General features: G+C 35.1%; 1 protein-coding gene across 1 annotated transcript in view; it reads right to left on the reverse strand.

The window, feature by feature from the left end:
- The window catches only part of LOC111155098 (leishmanolysin like peptidase), an 83,233-nt gene that overhangs the window by 56,109 nt on the left and 5,050 nt on the right, over positions 1 to 22,074 (reverse strand). Inside the window, exons 2-8 of the mRNA XM_022515152.1 lie at positions 14,914 to 15,011; positions 14,225 to 14,255; positions 13,087 to 13,169; positions 12,451 to 12,568; positions 9,705 to 9,883; positions 5,422 to 5,527; positions 1,977 to 2,071 (exon numbers count right to left, since the gene is read on the reverse strand). Of these exons, the coding sequence (XP_022370860.1) occupies positions 1,977 to 2,071; positions 5,422 to 5,527; positions 9,705 to 9,883; positions 12,451 to 12,568; positions 13,087 to 13,169; positions 14,225 to 14,255; positions 14,914 to 15,011 (710 nt within the window). The remainder of the gene's footprint in view (positions 1 to 1,976; positions 2,072 to 5,421; positions 5,528 to 9,704; positions 9,884 to 12,450; positions 12,569 to 13,086; positions 13,170 to 14,224; positions 14,256 to 14,913; positions 15,012 to 22,074) is intronic.

Raw genomic sequence — 22,074 nt, forward strand, 5'->3', positions numbered from 1 at the left:
TTTCTTAATTGCTTTTATCTTTTTCCATGGCAAAGTCACGTTTAACTAACCGTAGCAATCAAACGCAGCAAGAAAATAAACAGCTTTTACCTTATTAATAATTCCTAATATCCTCTTCACTATCTACATTTCTAGACAAATAGTTTCTCCAAATAGATATGGAAGGGACAAATCCAACTCTTCATATGTTTATCAACTGTATTTCCTATTATCCTCTTATATCCATTTATACTGTAAGATTTCCTGCCTTTGAGGAATATCCTGAGTACAAGAAAGCACTGCAAATTATCAGCTTAACAACAGTTCTTATGAGTGGCAATCTCTCTCCTCCTTACCTACATCACTTATGTAGATGATGCCTATTTCACCACTTATGTTTCCCATAAAGACCACAATTTTAGGTAAGGCCAGACTCCTCCTACACCACCAAATGAATACAAACTATTTAAGAAGAAAAAATATATTTCCAATTAAAATTTGTTTCTTCACATGTACTTTAAAAAATATCATGATGAATAAAACATTATCTGCTTTAGTATTTAATTCTAGCTATTTTAACAGAGATCTCTGTAATTAAAGCAAAATATACATCAAGTGAACAAATTTTAAGTGTAAGGTTTAACTGTTTATTTCATATCCATATACCACTAATCTGATAAAGACAGGGAACACTGTCAGTACCACTGGAAGGCTTCCTTGCGCCCTATCCCAATCTATACTCAACTTATATGCCATTTAACAGCTTGGCCCTTCAAGACCACTTATCTGCCTTTTATCATTGCTCTTTTTTAACTCCATACAAACAGACTATCTGATCTCTTTTGCCCAACACTCTATCTGTGATATTGATACATGTTATTGCATGTAACAATAGTGTGTTCTTTTTTAGTGCCTTGTAAGTTTTCTTTTTTTTTAAGATTATGATTATTATTTTTTTTCATTTATTTGACAGAGACAGTGAGAGAGTGGGAGAGAAAGAAGCAGGCTCCCTGCTGAGCAGGGAGTCTGATGTGGGACTGGGTCCCACAACCCTGGGATCACGACCCAAGCCAAAGGCAGACACTTAACAACTGAGCCACCCAGGTGCCCTATAGTTTTCAGTTATATGAATATATTATAACATATTTATTCATTCTTCTATTGATGGATCTTTTTGATAGTTTCTATTCTTTGGTAATTAATTACAAAACTGCCACGAACATTTTTTTTTTAATTTAATTTTATTATTTATTTGACAGACAGAGATCACAGGCAGAGAGGCAGGCGGAGACAGGGTGAAGCAGACTCCCTGCTGAGCAGAGAGCCCGATGCATGGCTCAATCCCAGGATCCTGAAATCATGACCCAAGCCAAAGGCAGAGGCTCAACCCACTGAACCACCCAGGTGCCCCCGAACATTCTTGAGCATGTCTTTTTGTGCACATCTCCTCTTAATGTAGAGATCTAGAGATCTGTTTCTTATATAAATGTATGTAAACAGTTACAGTTCTGTGATTGATATGCTATAAAAACTTTTTGATAATTTTTTTAGTGTTTCTTAATATTATTTATTTTAGGCCCTGACTCTATAGATTGCTGGTAACATGCTGTACTAAATACAGTTTCAGTTCATATATAAATATTGCCATGAGAGGCAATAATTATTAATAAACCAAAATATAATCAAACCACATTTTCCTTTGGCCTAACTATACTGTATAGTATTAAAAGTTACAATGTGGTAAAAAAGAGCTCTGCTGGCAAGAAGAGTCCTGGTTCTTTGGGCAAGTCACTTAAGTTTTCTGCATCTTAACAGCTTCATCTCTAAAATGAAAAGGTAATGCTAAGTGACCTCTTTTATCCCATTTTATTAGCTACAGCTTTTTTAGGTTAGCCATGAAGCCACTATTATTTATGGCACCTAACATGCCATGATCCTAAGATTTTAGTCTTAGTGCCCTTCTAAAAGAGAAGAACAAGAACAAAAATAACAAATACCTGTAATTAAAAGGTGGGAGACCATCTGCAAATCTTGAAGTCAAAGGATTTCCATCTTTATCATGGTAAAATGCAAACAGGCCAGCAGAGAAACCCTATAAAAAAAAAAAAGTTCAAAATGTCTCACAGAGAAAAATATCAAGACTGATTATACACTTCATAACATGCTACTATCAAAAGAGAACACTGATAGAACCTCATAAAAGCATGTGGCCAATATTTTTAAAGGAATTTGCCACAGACTGGAACTAGACAAAACTTCAGTATTCCATCTTATGAATTTTAAATTTCAATTACCTGAGGTAATTGTAAGTGAAGAAATCCAAAGTACTACTAACAACATTCTTTGGTACTGGTATAAATAAGAAATACATGTGTTTAAGAATGATTTATATTTATCACAGTTTATCCCCTTCACATGAACTTATTACATAAGCTCTACAACTGCATCCAGGGAATGTTACCACTGAGAACAATTAACAATACAGTAGAGAGTAGGGGGTAGGCAATCAAATGCATTCATAAAAATTCAAAGTCTTTAATCTTAAAGTCCACATTTAATATATATCTGTACTTAACAAGACTGGAAGTGTGTGTGTGTGTGTGTGTGTGTGTGTGTGTGTGTGTGTGTGTGTATACTTAGGAAAAATGGAAACATATATCAAAATATTAGCTGTGGTTCTTTTGATGGTAGGGTAATGTGTAAAATCACTCATATTCCCCCAATTTTTTTGTAATGTAAATTTGTTATATTTAGAGTCACAATTTAAATATTTTTTTTTAAAGATTTTATTTATTTATTTGACAGACAGAGATCACAAGTAGACAGAGAGGCAGGCAGAGAGAGAGAGGGAAGCAAGCTCCCTGTTGAGCAGAGAGCCCGATGCGGTACTCGATCCCAGGACCCTGAGATCATGACCTGAGCCGAAGGCAGCGGCTTAACCCACTGAGCCACCCAGGCGCCCCACAATTTAAATATTTTTAAGAAGTCTTTAATGAATGAGATAATGGATACTTCACATAAAGGTTCCCATTCACTATCCTTACCCTCCCATAACAGATGGGCACACACACACAAAATTATTGCCATTTGATATCTCTTATTTCATTAGTGAGATTTCCTTTCTTGCTGTCTTTCCTAATCTAGTAACTCAGATAAAGTACTTTTGTAACTACTTTTTTTTTTTTAAAGATTTTATTTATTTATTTGACAGAGAGAGATCCCAAGTAGGCAGAGAGGCAGGCAGAGAGAGAGGAGGAAGCAGGCTCTCTGCTGAGCAGAGAGCCCGATGCGGGGCTCGATCCTAGGACCCTGGAGTCATGACCTGAGCCGAAGGCAGAGGCTTAACCCACTGAGCCACCCAGGTGCCTCTGTAACTACTTCTTTATGTATGTTTTGTACACTGAGAAGATGTTATAGCTTATATCTAAATAACTAACAATCACAATGATCACTTAATTAACCAATTCCTTTGGCAAATTTCTTTGCTTACACAACTGGGGCCTCTGTGTCATTCAAGGCTTGACAAAATGATTAATGGAATCCAAATTATTCTTTTATTCCTGCATTTCTTCTTCTTTTTTAATCTCTGAAGATGCAAAGGACACTTAATTGAGTCAGCTAAGGAAATCTGAATAGTTCTTTATATACAATTCATTGAAGTTATACAAAGCTTAAAATAGTATGAATTGCCTCATCCTGTGTAATATTCTAAATACACATTTTTCCCACTCTATCAGCTTGAAAATTCTTCTAAACACTCACACCTCGAAAGCTTATTAGGTATTTAAAGCAACACTGTAATTGAAAGCTATTAGCATATATAACTTTAGGGGGAATCTCTGTAAAAATATAATTCTTGCCATTGTCCAAGATGGTTTTTGAGACTTAAGCTAAAATTTAAAATTTCTTAGGTTTTTACAATTTTTAAAGTAATTCAAATACGCAAAAAGTAAAAAAGAACTGGAGGCTTATGTATCTTCTTTAAGGTTAAGGTGTTAATTTTACCGTATTTTCTTTAAACTTTTAAGAAATAAAACACTGCAGAGTAAATATGACTGAAGTCCCATTACCTAACTCTTTCCTCCCTCTTCCTAGAAGTAACCACTACCAAAAAAAAAAAAAAAAAAAAAAGAAGTAACCACTACCTTGAAGTCAATGTGCATAACTTTCATACATGCTTTTATAGTCAATGATATCTAGCTTTAATAGTGATTCCTTGACTGCTAAAGTAAGTCTGAATACCTTCTTATACATTTTTCAGTCAATTGAAATTTTTTCTTTTGTGAATTGCCTGTTCATAACATAATCTATCTCATGCCTGGGATCTCTGCATTTATGTTCACTTATGTATTCACTTAAAACCTGTTGTTTTTCTTTGTTTCTCTCAACATCAAACACCTGTAGTTTTTAGATCTTACTTAGAATGATCCTTGTCTTTCACCTCAATTAGCAGGTTCAGTTTACTTTTTTAAATAAAAGAAAAAGACATGATTCATGCTAGAATCCCCTTCCTTAAAGGACATAAATGCTGTCTGGTTACAATGGAGTTTCACTGAGTCATTCAATGCTGATTTTAAGACAGGCTTGCTTTTCAAGGTCATACATGACAGCTCACTAAGTAAGACTAATACATAATTGCCACTAATTTTTTTTTAACACCCTATATTCATAGCATGGTCCTAGGGCATTTCTGTTTTATCTTATTTAATCTCCAAGAAAAAAAAATCCACTCTAGTATGTACTACTATTATCATTCTAAGAAATGAAACTGAGGCTTGCAACGGCTAAATAATTTACACAAGAGCCCAAAGATTTTCATTGGTGGAATTAAGAAGATTGACACCTAAATCTGTGTGATCTATTCTCTCTCAATGACTGCATTTTACTACCATCTATTTTCTAAATACATAAATGGCATCAAGATAACATTTCCTAGGGTCTTAGATAACTTTAATTAATTTCCTGGACATATTATAAAAGTCCACTAATCTGGACAAATAGGGAAAAAGGAAGGAGAGGTTCTGAATAAGTAAATTTAAATTTTAGAAGGCCTAAGCAGCTCAAGAGGGCTTTTGCAATCAGATCTCTGTAAAAGATAAGAAAGATCTATAATAGCATTATCAATTATCACTTTAGAGGAAAGTAAGTTTTTCTAAATTACTTTTTTTTTTTTTAAATAGTAATCATTTTCTCAAAACTCCTATTTACCCAATGAATTTACTTGCTTAATTATTTTAGGTAGTATAACTCAACCAAGCCATTATCTTAATCATTAAAAATTCTCTATTGGCAGAGGCCTAATAATCTAGGTTTTACGGACATAAATCTAAGAATCCAAAATTTAACATACATATCAACATGACAGCATAATAAGCAGAAAATCAAAGCACAAAAAACAAAACAACAACAACAACAAAAACAGTAGTTAACAGCAAAATTTACCAGGGCATGAATAATTTCATGTTTTACTGTGGACAGCATCCCAATAAACTCCTGAGGCTGGGTAGAGATCATATTTGGACACAGGTTAGCATATCCTGCTATTGGCCTGTTAAAATAGACATTGAATTTTTTATTATATTCCAGAAAAATATGTATTATGATATTTACTAACCTCTACTTTTATCATCCCCCCAAATTTTTATTTAAATTCCAGCTAGTTAATATACAGTACAATATTAGTTTCAGGTACTAACCTATACTTTTCTACAAAACATTGACAAAGGTAAGAAAAGTCTTTGCTAAATATCAAATGTCGTGTTGTACCATAACATCTAACTCACTGTCTTATACTTTCAAGACATGTACCTCTGTTTTCCCATGGTGTGGCTCATTAGCACCAGTCCTCACAAAAGGAAAGTTAATATAAAAAGTAAAATACATCTCAGTGTGATTTTATAAAATATGTTAATATGTACCAAAAGAGGACTGAGAAACTTAAATCCTAACACTAGTTTACTTGCAAAATCATTTTTGACTTCGGCATTTAACTATATTTACAGGCACAGGGGTAAGCAGGTCGGTGGAGAGGGAAGCTAGATGTACAATAGGACAATAAGCAAATCATTTAGGGTGCTCACCTTTCTTATGACCATCTTGCTATTCCCTTTCTAACATGGCCTTCATTCGCATAAAGATTTTTTTTTTAATCTTCCCATCATCTTCTTTCACAGTCTACATTTAATTCTATCACTTTCTGAGCCTAGAACCTGAGAGTGAAAGAGCTGATTCACCCCTAGCATAATTCATTCAGTTCCACCACGCACCTACCTGTTTTTCAAAACTGTGGCAAACAGACAACAGTAAGGAAATCCAAAGTCCTTTCTCCCACCACTACCCTAACATTTTACCACTTAAAATGTAACCATCTTTTCCAAAGTAACATTTGCCTTATTTAAGTAACAAACATGCGGCATACTTTGTTCACACTTGAGAACAGACTTAGACTTAAAAAGTATGACTGTTACTCACTTACCAGAACACTGCCACACTGACCTCTAAAATACAAAATGGATATCATGGCCAGGCTTAAAACCCATAGGGACTTCCCACAGCATTTACAATAAAACAGCCCTATCTCTCCAATGCATTTCCTTAAGTTCTCATCCTCAAACCCAGTGTCCACAGAAGTGGCTTCTAACAGCAACAGGCACACATGGATTTTTCCTAACATACATCTTTCTCAAGCTCTTTATTTGGCTGAAGCTTAACAATGCTCAGGTTACACCTAAAGTTTCAATTTCAAAGAGGCTGTCTTTGCCATAATTTAGATTATGTTTCCCCTTTTTCCTTTTATGTTACAGCACCGTTTTTCCCCCTATAATTTATCACGTTTTGAAATGACATTTCTTTGTAAGTATTTGGTATCTGTCTCCCTCTGGAATTTGTATGTTCTTTGATGCAGGTACATGTGTCTGTTTTGTTCACCTAGTCTGCCGGCAACATATTAGGCACTCAAATATTCATGGAATGAATTAATGTGGCAGTTTTGAAGGAAAGTTTCTCAACTAAAAGATTAAAAAAGAACTGAAGATATACTTTTTCTTCCAACATCAACATCAGAAGAAACAAAATTCTTTTCCCAGATATAAGACAAAGAAGATACAATATTCACAGATACAAATAACACTTACTCTTTTAGTTACTCATTTATATCAAATATGAACTGAAAGTTAAAAGTGCTTTAAACATAATAGCAGTGCAAAGTAACTGAAACACACCTCTGGGTTATGGGATTCTCATCTGTGTGATGGTTCCTATGCTGGATTCTCTCACCAAAAGACAACTAGATACTTCAGGTATGTTCAGCATTGTCAGATGCTGACAGGAGATGAACTAATCTACAATATCCATCTCAACATGGGATTTTATATCCCTCTCCCGACTTTTCCAAGGAAGCCACTCTGTTCCTAATGCATAAGGTTCACTTTCATATCTTTTATTAAAAAAAAAAAAGGTAATAAAAACTCATTGTGAAAGGGTATATAGCAAAACAACATAGAAATATATAAAGAAAAACATGAAAATTCTGTTCTACAACCTACTTCCCTCTAAATTTCACTATCAGAATTAAATGTTATCAATAATTTGGGGGGGGGGGTGGCGCCTGAGTGGTTCGGTGGGTGAGGCCTCTGCCTTTGGCTCAGGTCATGATCTTAATTTAAGGTCCTGGGACTAAGCCCCACATCCAGCTCACTGCTCAGCAGGAAGCCTGCTACCCACCCCCTGTCCCTCTCTGCCTGCCTCTCTGCCTATTTGTGATCTCTGTCAAATAAATAAATAAAATCTTTAAAAAATAATTTGGGGTGCTTTATTTTTAGCGTAACCAGTCATCCTAGTTTGTCCAGGACTGAGGGGTTTCCCAGGATACGAGATTTTCAGTTCTAAAACAAGGGAAGTCCAGGCCAAATTGGAATGGCTGGTAATCCTAATTATTTCTTTTTCCTTAGCATATTCAAGTACATATATAAACTTTAAAACAAACATGTAATTATATTATATACACTGTTTTACAATGGTCTTTGACTCTCAATAGTATATTGAAAATGAAATTGTGTGTGTATGTGTGTGCACAATCCATACAGTTTAGTTCAAATTAAGATAACCATGATTTTGTAGCACTACTATTATGAAGGTATATTTCACACAGACATCTACATTAAGAAAGTACCTCATTTTACGAGATAACTTATCATTCATTTAGCACTCCAAATACCACATTTCCTTGGTACTGAGACACCATTAATTACAAAAAATCATAAAGCTAATAACAACTTCTCAGGAAAAAAGGAATACTCTATTAAATACATGTATTTTCACTAAATAATAGCGTGTGTGTGTGTGTGTGTGTGTGTGTATGCAAAAACATATAGCACTTTCTTTTCAGTATTATATTCAATCATTTGACTTTAAGCTTTCCCAACATTTAGAAGCTAAAGATTTTTGGGTAGATTTCACAGATCATCAGTTACACAGCATCATGGTAACAGACTGTTTTGCATAATCCATGATGCTGATTTTGCACATATCGTTAACACCTTTAGGTAAACATATACCAGTGTTTCCTTTGCATTGCCTACTTGATTCAACTAGTAATTTCATTTTTCTTTTCCTCAAATGAACAACACACCAACAGAAATGAAACAGCTCTTTAAATTCAACTAGCCTTGACAGAGGAACATTCAAGACCTTAGCAACGGTCCTAATATACACATGAACTGGTCACATTAACTGTCCTAGATTTGAGAATGTTACAATCTATCCTGAGACATGGCGATTTCTACTATCTTCAACTGATTTGTCTGGAGTATGACAGGCAATCTTCTGCATATACAATAACATTTCATTTCAAGTCAGCTTCACTGAGAAATTTTTTTTTTTAAGATTTTATTTATTTATTTGACAAATAGAGATTACAAGTAGGCAAGAGAGGAAGGCAGGAAGAGGGAGGAGGAAGCAGGCTCTCCGCGGAGCAGAGAGCCCGATGTGGGGCATGATTCCAGGACCCTGGGATCATGACCTGAGCCGAAAGCAGAGGCCTTAACCTACTGAGCCACCCAGGCGCCCCTCACTGAGAAATTTTTTTTAAGATTTTTTATTTATTTATTTGACAGATAGAGATCGCAGGTAGGCAGAGAGGCAGGCAGAGAGAGAGGAGGAAGCAGGCTCCCTGCTGAGCAGAGAGCCCGATGCCGGGCTCGATCCCAGGACCCTGAGATCATAACCTGAGCCGAAGGCAGAGGCTTAACCCACTGAGCCACCCAGGCGCCCCTCACTGAGAAATTTTTAAAAAATCTTTTGTAAATAGAGAGCCTCTAAATATTTTAAGTGATAATTTATCTAAGTGAAGGACACAGCAAGTAATATAACAATTAGATGAACAGTTATTTTGAACATCTTACAGATTTAACAGAGGTGCCAAAACTAAAGTTAAAATCATTTCCTTAGGTATTTATTTACTTCCAAAGGACTCTCCACAGTAGACTTTTTCTCTGGAGCTGGTACTGACATTACCATATGATAACAGTTCTACCACCTGACACTCTCCTCCTCCCACCATCCCCCCTACGCCCTGTCACCCCCACTCCTCCATCCAAGCAGAGTATAGTTTCTTACAACTGGAGGCAATCTGGAAAATGCAAACATCCTGTACTCTAAACGCTTAGGATTCTTTTTAAGAGTTCCCATATTAGATCTTGGAAAATAAGTCTCAGGGGAAAGTTTACCTGTCCATTTTTGCTTCCTGCTGACAATAGGCTGCATAAGAGATGATGTTTTCGTGGCTGCACCTCTCGGTGGCCAGAGCACCAACATACAGAACAAAGTCTGCATCCCGGACGCCCTCTTGGTCTTGCACACCCACTGCCACACAGGACCACTTACCCCCACGGCAGACCCTGCATCGCTGCGCCCGTGGTGGGCAACGGAAAATCAAACCAGAGACAAGGTTAGCTGTAGGGACTTTTATTTTATGTGAATCCAGATTCTAAATTCGTATGATTTAACAGTTATTACCCTTCAACTTTTATCAAAATCCATTCCTACCTCTACTCAGTTCCTATCTCTAATTCTGAATTTATTTTGCTAAAATTTCTACTTTATGAGTGATAATAAAAATCTACAATCTTAATTAAAACAATCAATTGTTTTTTAAGGGGAGCCAACCAGGACGTAAAAAAAGACAGAAATAGATAAGGTTTTAAACTTTGACACTTAGTGAAAATTACAGAGGACCTTCTTGTGTATGTGTATATATATATGTGCATATTCCTAGGAATCTACAGTTATTTCAAAATTAATTAATAAAAAGCTTTTTATCCAATGGAAATGTATTTTTCTATTATAAAGTAATTCACGTATCTTGTTAAAAATTCATATAATACAAACATACACAAAGTAAAAAGTTAAAGTCATCTTTACCTTTTGAAGATGATTTTAAAGGGTAAAGTCACCTCACCATCACTCTTATTTCTAGTTTTCTAATCAAATCTTTGCCCTTGTAACATCTGTTTTTTAGAGAACTTCTCTCAAAGCTCCTAAACAATTATGAACTCCCAATTTACAGTTTAAAAAATCAGTAAATTGTGCTTTTTTTGTGTAAATGTTTTCATAGAGAAAAAAACAGAAATCCTCATTTCATTACATTGTTTACTCTTGTTTCTCTAATACATATATTTATAATTTTTCAGTTTAATTACTTTAACTTATTAATAGTGTTAAAAGAAGTTGTGATTTTTAAACATTCTTTTCCATGATCACTCATGTATTAAAAAAAAAAAAATCACGACACCCTCAACCCTTCTTACATCAAGATGTAAGAAGCAGAATTTGGAGAAGCCAAGAGACTGAGAAACAAAAAATACCTCAGAAAAAAAGGAAAGCAATGCCTTTTCTTTTTTTTTTTTTTTTTTTAAAGATTTTACTTTTAAGTAATCTCTACACTCAATGAGGGGCTCAAACAAACTCATGAGCCAGATTGATCTGCATGCTCTTTCGACTGATCCAACCATGTGCCCCAAGGACTTCTTAAAATGTCTACAAAATGCCTCTAAATTTCTTGGGAAAAAAGCTGGATATGCAATTAACAAGTTTTTAAAATTTTTAAACATGTCCCTAAAACCTTTTATACACTACCAAGAACTCTGAGAAAAGAAATGAAAGCTGAGTAAATTAGTTGTATTAGGGCCAACATATAGTCCTCTAAAAGCCTTATGGAGCTTCAAATAACTTAATAAAAAAAATTACAAAGAAAACTTCATCTAAACGTATGCTTAATTTTGGTTACAAAGTAAATGTTCAAGTAATATATTCACTTTCTAGAAGTAACCAGAGAACAGTTCAATAGAGAAAAACAGCTAAGGCAATAATCATATTTTCATATGTGTATGTATAATAAATTGGTTTTCTGGTATACACATTTAAAATTTTTATCTTTTTACTGGTAAGTTATATATCCTTAATATGAAAAATCAGAACATTACAAAATTACATAACTTACCAAAGAAAAGCCCCCACTCCAACTCTTAAAGAAAACCATTAATATTTTGGTATGGCTCCAGATTCTTTAGTGTGTGTGTATACCTCTAGATTGTTTCATAATTTTTTATTGTATATGTACATACTTTTTTATTTTTTGTGTTTTTGTTTCAGTTTTATTAAGTTGAATTATCGATTATAATTCTTAAATAAAATAGGCTGATTTCCAACTTGTTTTTCATTTAAGACCTAAATATCTTTCCAAGTCAGTAGATGGAGATCTACTTCATTCTTTTTTTTTTTTTTTTTTTTTTTAAAATTTTTTTTTTTTTTTTGTCAGAGAGAGAGAGAGGGAGAGAGAGTGAGCACAGGCAGACAGAATGGCAGGCAGAGGCAGAGGGAGAAGCAGGCTCCCTGACGAGCAAGGAGCCCGATGTGGGACTCGATCCCAGGACGCTGGGATCATGACCTGAGCCGAAGGCAGCTGCTTAACCAACTGAGCCACCCAGGCGTCCCTACTTCATTCTTTAATGGTATTCTATTATAGGATTATACCATAATTTAATACTAATATAGGCATATTTATAGTTTTGCAAAGAATATCCTTGAACACATATTGCATATTTGCAAGTATTTTTATGGAATACATTTCCAAATTGGGTTGAAGCACACCATACATATTTTTTATTTTAAGAGATAATGTCAAATTGCCCTTCAAAAATACTTAGTATATACCTGCTAAGAGATGTTTTGGAAGATAAAATTCTAAGCTGAAATGATTCAGCAGCCCCAGAGACAAGTTGAAAAAAAGAAAAAAAAGGAAAGAAGGTATCATCAAATTCATTTGAAAATAAATGAAAGAATAAAATGAGAAAAATGAAGCTTCTGAACTTAAGACTATAAAAACTTTTTGGTGACACTCACAGGTTCAAAATCTCCCTCTCTCAGTTTATTCTAAAGAGTAAAAACAGAGCTGCTAAGAATAGGTTGAATTACCTGGAGGTGCTCCTCAGGCACTGTAACTGGGCCACATTTTGTATGCTCTGCAAATTCCCCAGTACAGTATCTATGGGGATCATTTTCCTTCTGTAGGTATCGGTTTGTTGCACGTTGTCTTCAGTTCATTTGTACATCAAAATTCAATTACAAAAAAAACAAAAACAAAAACAAAAAACCATAGAAGAAAAGAAAGAAAACTAGTTCACAGCAGTTAAAAACATTTAAAAAAAAAAGCTACTATACTAGTTCATTAATAATAATTACTATTTTTGTTAGAAAAGTGGACTAAGAAAGAATTTTGGTTGCATGGGAAATTCTCCTAAGCTAGGTTTCAGACACCCAAATGCTTCATAAGCCTCTACTGTAGACACATGAGGGAGGGAGGGGATGTGGAGAATAAGCAACTACACCCCAGAAAAAGATCCAGCAGGTCACCTCATAGTAGAAAATCAGGGAAAGAATGATTACCTAACAGACGCTTTCTTATTCCCTTTAAATACCTTGCAGTTTGGTCACTAAGGACAAACATAATAAAATATCCTATATGAGTTTCATAATTTGTCATACTGACAGAATGGGGAGGTCAGAGTACCAAACAACGAAAGAAAATGACCTGTATAGAATGTGACATACCTGCTAAGTAAGATAGTGCCCGCAGGTCTCCGAACCTGAAAAGTCTTCTCTAAATAAGAAATAGCTTGTGGAAAAAGTTTATTCTAAATAAAAGTTGAAAAAAAAAGTCAGAATTATAGTTAAAGGACAAGTATATTTAAAACAAGTAAGCTTAGGATATTAATGACTGAGGGGAAAAAAGGGGAAAACTTTACAATTCTGGAATACAGACGCTAGTCAGTCAAAGATTGTGTGGAAAGAGAATGAGTCTAGGAGCAAAGGAATTTCCTTATTTTCTTAGTTGAGCTTGGGGAAAGAAAATAAAGTGAAAAGTTCCTTCCCCGTCTCTACTGAAATAGAATATAAGAATATAGAAGTCTCAACTAATCTAAATTACTTCAAATTTGGGAGCAAATTAGATGACTCCAACATTAAGGTAATTTATGTTAAAATCTTATGTTTAGAAGATCTACTTTAATTTCACCGTATGTGTGACTCTGTAACAGCTAAGACACTGTTGACGTTAGCACCTCTATACTCAACTTCAGCATGTCATATATCAGACACATCCACCTGCAGGGGAATAGTATTTCCACAAGAAAATAGTGTCCTCGATGTATTTCAAAAATTGTCTTTTTCACTGTATCTTTAGCATGTTCTATTCCCACAAAACATAAGAGAACAAGGAAGAAAACAAGAAGACTGATTTACTATTAAATTGTAAAATGAGAAGACTAATTTAGCATCAAATAAGGACAAAATTTTGGTGAATGCATCACAGAGACGCTTTTGAGGAAAATGATAAAAATGTTCACTACCAACACCTTCTATTCATTCATTCATTAAATAATCAGCATATATTTTCTTTGTTGAAGTATAATTTATATATATTAAAGTGTACCCACTTCAAGTATCAAATTCAAGCCATAAGTATTTATGACATACTGGGGTGCCTGGGTGGCTCAGTGGGTTAAGCCTCTGCCTTTGGCTCAGGTCATGATCCCAGGGGCCTGGGATCGAGTCTCGCATCGGGCTCTCTGCTCAGCAGGGAGCCTGCTTCTCCTCATCTCTCTGTCTGTCTCTCTGCTTACTTGTGATCTCTCTCTCTTTGTCAAATAAATAAATAAAATCTTAAAAAAAAAAAGTATTTATGACATACCTTTACGAGGTATCTTTTCTCAGGGAGCAATCTGAAAATCAAGACATAAAACATAAGAATTCCACGGTGGGCACAGCACTGTCTCATTAGTTCAGAGTCTATCTGGCAGGAGCCCCAAGGAATGCTCTGTGGAAGATCTAGTATCAGTCCTCTAAAATCTTAACTTACCTCAAGAAACATTGAGCTTACTCTATACCAACACAATGCTAGGCATGATCATGTTATCCCATTCTTTTGGGAAATTAAGGAGAGGGAAAGACATCAGTTACTCCTAATAGCTCTTCATACATGATTACAGATTCATAATTTATTTTCTGAACCCCTCTTACACTAACTGAAAGATTAGACTATTATCCCTTTGGCTAATAATTTTGTAAATGTTCTTATTATATATATTAATACTTTTATTTTTCCTCCATGTACTTATTGAGGAGGTGCCTTCCAGGTATGTTATGACCACAGACAAGTTGATACATACTTGCTCTGTTAAAACTGTTTATGATGTATAGATTGATTTTAATCATATCCCATGGTCATCATCCTTCCAGACTAAAAGACATTATTAGCTTAATTCCATCTTGAAGGTGCATTAGCATGTAGCTCCATGTATGGATCTTCAGGTAACAAATGGAAATATCTTTACTACTTTGATTCGTAATTGTAAAAAGACAAAATAATGGTGTACTTACTCGTCAATACTTTTATCATAGACAGTCTTGATTCTTAAATGTTCATCAACATCTCTTTTTACAACATGATTTGCCTTAAGATGAACCTTATTTATGACCTGAAAAAAATAGATTTAAAAAATGTTTAAAGGGTGTTTTATAGATTAGCTAATGGAGATTCTAACCAGAAAAAAAATAAAAGAACTAAATAAATGAAGAGTTGTTTCATGCTCACGGATAGGAAGACTCAATATTGTCAGAATGTCAGTTCTTCCCAATTTGATCAGTAGATTCAATGCAATCCCAATTAGAATCCCAGGAAGTTATACTGAGGACACCAAACAAACTGATTCTAAAGTTTATATGGAAAGGCAGACCCAGAATAGCCAACACAATGTCAAAGGAGAAGAACAAAGTTGGAAGACTGATACTATCTGACTTCAAGATTTACTATAAGCTATAGTGATCAAAACGTGGTACTAACAAAAGAGACAAACATTTATTGCAGCATTATTTAAAACAGCTAAGATACAGAAGCAGCCTAAATGTCCTTTGACAGATGAATGGATAAAGAAGATATGGTATAAAAAAAAAAGAAGATGTGGTATTACACAATGGAATATTACTGAGCCATAAAAAAGAATGAAATTTTGCCATTCATGACAACACAGATACATCTCCAGGGTATTATGGTAAGTGAAAGAAAAAGGCAACATGATTTTAGTTATATCTGGAGTCTAAAAAACCGAAAATGAACAAACATACAGTGCAACACATGTAATAAATACAAGATACATATTGTAGTCACTAGTGCAAACACTCAAATATATTGCATTTTACTGAAATTTAATTACAACTCAATTTAAAAAGTAAAGCAAAGAGATATAGCTAAAAAGTCAACAGAAGAATCAAAATAGAATATTAAAGAGGAAACAAAGAAAAAAGTGGAACAGAGAAACAGCTGAACTGCAGACCCAAATCCAACTCTCAATAATCATATTTAAATGTAAATAGACTCTAGAACATTTCCATTAAAAAGCAAAGATTGTCAGAATAAGATCCAACAATTTATTTTTACAAGAAACCCATTTTAACTATAAAGACCTAAAGGGTTGAGAGTGTAAGAATGGAACAAGATATATTATGTAAACACTGATAAAAAGAAAGCCAGAGTGGCTATACTAGTATTAGACAAAGTATATTTCTAAACAAGGAATACTATCAGGGATAAAGAGAAGGACAATACATAGTGCTAAATGAGTTAATTCAACAAGAAAACATAACGATCTAAAACATGTAACCACCTAACAGCACAGCTTCAAACTACATGAAGCAAAAACTAAAAAAATAGACAAATCCACAGTTATAGCTAGAGGCTTCAACACTTACACCTCAGTAATCAGTGCAGACCAGAGACAAAATCAGTAAGGATATGGGAGACCTATGTAGCACTACAACTAACTTAACTGAACCGACATTTATAGAACACTTGCCCCAATAATAGCAGAATGTACATTCTTCTCAAGTGCACATTGCAATATTCACCTAGATAGATCACATTTTTGGCTCTAAAACAAATCTTTTTTTTTTTTTAAAGATTTTATTTATTTATTTGACAGAGATCACAAGTAGGCAGAGAGGCAGGGAGAGAGAGGAGGAAGCAGGCTCCCTGCTGAGCAGAGAGCCCGATGCGGGGCTTGATCTCAGGACCCTGGGATCATGACCTGAGCCGAAAGCAGAGGCTTTAACCCGCTGAGCCACCCAGGCGCCCCTCTAAAACAAATCTTAAGAAATACAGAAAACCTGAATCATACAAAGGATGTTCTCTATCCATAACAAAATTAAATTAGAATGCAATTACTGAAAGAAAACAGGGAAATTTCCTAATATTTGAAAATCAAACAACAAACCAATCACTAAGTTGAAGAGGAAGTCACAAAAGAGATTAGAAAATATTTTTATAAAGATCTTATTTTTAAATAATCTCTATACCCAACGTGGAACCTGAACTCACAACTCCAAGATCAAGAGTCACATGCTCTACCAATTGAGCCAGCCAGGTGTCCCTAGAAAATATTTTAGTTGAATGAAAATCAAATTACAGCAAATTAGTACCTGTGGAATACAGCTAAAGCAGTGTTTACAGGAAAATTTATTTTTAAAAACCCTCAAATTAATGATCTAAGCTTCTATTTTAAGAAACCGGAAAAAGGGGGCACCTGGGTAGCTCAGTCAGTTAAGTTTCTGCCTTGGGCTCAGGTCATGATCCCAGAGTCTTGGGATCAAGCCCCACACTGGGCTCCCTGCTCAGCAGGGAGTCTGGTTCCCTCTTTCCCACTCCCCTTGCTTGTGCTCTCTCTTTTTCTCAAATGAATAAATCTTTAAAAAAAAAAAAAAAAAGAAAGAAAGAAAAAAAAAAACCAGAAAACGAGCAAACAAAAAAAAAAAGAAGAAAAAAATAAAGAGCAGAAACCAATTAAATGGAAAACAGAAAAATAATAGAGAAATCAATAAAACTAAGAGCTAATTCTTTGAGAAGACTAATATAACTGATAAACTCCTAAGCAGAGAGACCAAGAGAAAGAGAGAGAACACCAATTACCAATGTCAAGAATGAAACGGGAGACATTACTACAGACTTTACAGACTGTGATACTGTGATTTACAATAGGAAATATGTATTTGGTTTTTGTCGCATTACTGGCACAGAGTTCTTAAAATCTTAGAACTTCCTAAGTGATGAGAGTGATAAAGGTGTCTTTTGTTAAATTAATGAGGCGACTTTTGGAAAGCACTAAGGATGGGGACTGATTGCCAGTGGAGCCAGTCATTAGAGGGTTGGAACTTTCAGTCTCCACCCCTTCATCTCTGATGAGGAGAGGGGCTGCAGTGGAGTTCAATCCTAATGGGTGATGATTTAATCAACCATGCCTATGTGATGAAGCCTCTATAAAACCCAAGATGATGAGATTTGGAGTTTCCTATTGGTGAACACTGTTAACCTTAAAAATAAAACTGCTGGTTATTTTTCCAGCAAAAATGGATTTGGGAATAGCAGAAAACTGCAATCCAGGATAAGCATGATACAATAAAACCATAGGCAAATCTGAAAAACAAAGGAGAGGGATAATACTCTTACAGAGAGAAAAAGGAAACTGGGAGGGCTATTACAAGCAAAATGTCTACTGGAATAAACTGGGAGTTCAAAGTATAAAGGCTTTTCATTTGCTTAGTTGTGAGTCTCTCATTGGCTGGACTATTGCCAGGGAAGGAGCCAAAACATTCTTCCTTCTGCTGGGATAGTAAAATAGTATACACATGCAAGTTCCATCACTTCCTGTTAGGTCTGTAATTGACAATGAATGGCAGGGCATGAGAGCTCCCTCTTGCTGGCCTCCCAGCTCCAATCTAAATGAGGTTTCCCCTTTTATTGATTTTCACACCATATGAGAGAGATTCCTAGAGAAGGGAATGCTCTGATGGGGGGGAAACTCCTTGCCCTTTCTCTATACCTTGCCCTATGCATGTCTTCCATCTAGTTGTCCTTGAGTTATACTTTTTTATAATAAACCAGTAATCTAGTAGTAAATTTTTTCTCTGAGTTCTATGAGCTGCTCTAGCAAATTAATCCAAGCCAAGGAAGGGGTGTTGGAAACTCCAATCTATAATCATTTGGTCAGAAGCTCAGATGACAGTCTGGACTTAACAACTGGTGCCTGTAATTGTGGAGTGTGGGCCAGTCTTACAGAACTGTGGAATCTGATCCTATCACTGGGTAGATAGTGTCAGAACTGAGTTTCGATTTATGTAGGAGAGTTACTTGGCAATGTGTGGAAAAACCCCCACACGTTGGAATTGATACCAGAACACTTTATTACAGACATTTAAAAGATCAAAAGAGAATACTAAGAAAAACGTTATGCCCATAACTTTGACAACTTTAATGAAACGAAATTCTCTGAAAGATATAACATAATCAAAACACAATGAAGAAGAAATAACCTGAATAGTCCACTATCTATGAAAGAAAATAGTTCATAGTTTACAACTCCCCACTAAAGAAAATTCCAGGTTGAGATGTCTTCATTCATGAATTCTATTAAACATTTAAGGAAGAAACAATAGTGACTTCCTTAAAATGGAAGGGGAAGGAATATTTCCAAACTTATTCTCTGAGGCTGGCATTACCCTAATACTGAACCCAACAGTTATCAGAGAAAAAAAAATCTACAGACCAATATCCTTCATAAATATATAAGCAAAATTATCAACATCAGCAAGTTAAATCCGGCAAAATGTAAAAAAGGGTAATACATCACAACCAAGTGGAATTTTAATCTAAGGAATGCAATGCTAGTTTATCATTTAAAAATTTCAAACAATGTAATTCACAACATCAACATACTAAAGGAAAAAAGGTACATAATTATATTAATTGATGCCAAAAAGACATTTAATAAAATTCTGGGGTTCCGGGGTGTCTCGGTCAGTTAAGCATCTGCCTTCAGCTCAGGTCATGATCCTGGGGTCCTAGGATCAAACCTCTGACAGGCTCCCTACTCGGCAGGGAGTCTGCTTCTTCCTCTCCCTCTTATCCTTCCCCATGCTTATGCGCTTGCTCTCTCTCTTTCTGAAATGAATAAAAAATCTTTAAAAAAATTCAATATCCATCCATGATAAAAATAAGAATAGAAAATAATTTTCTCCACATGGCAAAGCACATTTGCCAAAAATCTAAAACCAATACACTTTTTTCTTTTAAAGGTTTTTTTTTTAATTTTAATATTTAAGATTTAATAATATCTACAACTAATATTCTTCTTTTAAAAAGATTTTATTTATTTGAGAGAAAGACCGTCAAAGAGCACAAGTGGAGGGGGAGGGGCAGAGGGAAAAGGAAAAGCCAACTCTCTGCTAAGCAGGGAGCCCAGACCTGAGGCAGGGGTGGTGTCAATCCCAGGACCCAGGATCATGACCTGAGCTGAAGGCAGACACTTAACTGACAGAGAAACACAGGTGCCCCTACAGCTAATGTTCTTTTTTTTTTTTTTTTAAAGATTTTATTTATTTACTTGACAGAGATAACATGTAGGCTGAGAGGCAGGCAGAGAGAGAGAGGGGAAGCAGGCTCCCTGCTGAGCAGAGAGCCCAATGCGGGGCTCGATCCTAGGACCCTGAGATCATGATCTGAGCCGAAGGCAGAGGCTTAACCCACTGAGCCACCCCGGTCCCCCAATATTCTTAATAATAGAAGACTGAATGCCTTCCTAAGATCAGGAAAAATACAAGAAAGTCTACTCTCACCACTCTTATTCAACGCCATATAGGAGGTCACAGTATGATAAAGCAATATTAACATTAAATATTTAATATAAGCAAAAGATACATACTGTAATCCCTAAAGCAAATACACACACACACACACACACACACACACACAGGTTAAAAGTAAAAGAATGAAAGAGATATATCACATAAGCTCTATCATAAACAAGCTCAAGTGTCTCTATTAGTATCAGACAAAACAGACCTCAAGACAGGAAGTATTACCAGAAATAAAGAGTGATATTTTATAATGATAAAGGGTTAATATATCAGGAATTGTAAATATGAATGTATCTAATAACAATGGATTCAAAGTCTACAAAGCAAAAACTGACAGAAGTAAAGAGAAAAAGAAAAAATTTACAATCTTAAGAGATCTTTAAGACCTTTGAGCATAGAAAGTGCTTAGAATACCATCAATCATTTTACCTTATTGACACATATAAAAAGCTATAATCAATAACTATAGAATATATATTCTTTGCAAGTATACATGAAAAGTTAAATAGGATATAGCATATGCTGAGGTATAAATATAACAATCTCACATTTCAAAGGACTAAATTCTTACAGAAGACACTCTCTAAATAACAGTAACAATAAGATCTAGAAAAGGACCCAATATTTAGAAATTATATTTAAACATTTTTAATAACCCTCAGATTAAAGAAGAAATTACCAGGGAAAATAAAAACACTTTGAATCAAACAACAACTAAGCTCCCCTACTCTTGCTCTCTCGCTCACTCTCATCTATCTTAAATAAATCAATATAATCTTAAAAAAAAAAAGACAACTCTCAATTAAAGATAAATAAATAAATAAATTACCAAAGCTAACAGTTGGTTATTTAGGATATCTTTATGCCAAAAAATTCAACAGTTCAGATGAAATAAAGTCCTTAAAAACACAAGTTACCAAGACAGGCACAGAATCAAATAGAAAGTATAAACTGACTTGTTATCAGAGAAATTGGATTTATCTAAACTTTTCTACATAGTGGCTGCTTGGGTCCAGAGGTGAAAACAGGGACTGACTAGATAGATAGGTAGATGGATAGATAGATTTTTAGTAATTTCTACACCCAACATGGGGCTCAAACTCATGACCCTGAGATCAAGAGTCACATGCTCTCCTGGCTGAGCCAGCCAGGTGCCCCAGGGATTGACTAAAAATGGGCATAATGGATCTGTTTAAGGTGATGCAACTATTCTAAAACTGGATTGTGCTGATAGCTACACAATTCTCCAAATTTATTAAAAGTCATTGAATTGGACATTTAAGTGGGTGAATTTTATGTTATATAAATTATAGCTCCATAAGAGTTATTTTTTTTTAAAGATTTTATTTATTTGTCAGAGAGAGAGACAGAGTGAGCACAAGCAGGGGGAGTGGCAGGCAGAGGGAGAAAGCAAACCCTCATCGAACAAGGAGCCTGATATGAGACCCAATCCCCGGACCCCGGATCATGACCCAAGCTGAAGGCACGCCTAACCACTGAGCCCCCCAGGTATCCCTCAGTAAGAGTATCTTAAAAACTCTCTACAAAGAAAATGGCAGGCCCACCCAGGTGGTCTCAACTATGAATTATACTAAAATTTAAGGAAGAAATGATTTCAATTTTATACAAACTCTTTTAGAAAATACAAGAAGATGGAACACTTCCCAACTCATTATGTGAGACCAGTATAATTCTGGTATCAAAAATGAACAAAGGGATGCCTAGGTGGGTCAGTCAGTTAAGCGGCTGTCTTCTCTCAGGTCATCATATCCTGCATCGGGCTCCTTGCTCAGTGGGGAACCTGCTTCTCTCTACATGCCACTCCCCCTGCTTGTGTGCTCTCTCTCTCTCAGTAAA

The sequence above is a fragment of the Enhydra lutris genome, unplaced genomic scaffold, assembly GCF_002288905.1.
Source record: "Enhydra lutris kenyoni isolate GAN:26980312 unplaced genomic scaffold, ASM228890v2 scaffoldscaffold39, whole genome shotgun sequence".
NCBI classification, from domain to species: Eukaryota; Metazoa; Chordata; class Mammalia; order Carnivora; family Mustelidae; genus Enhydra; species Enhydra lutris.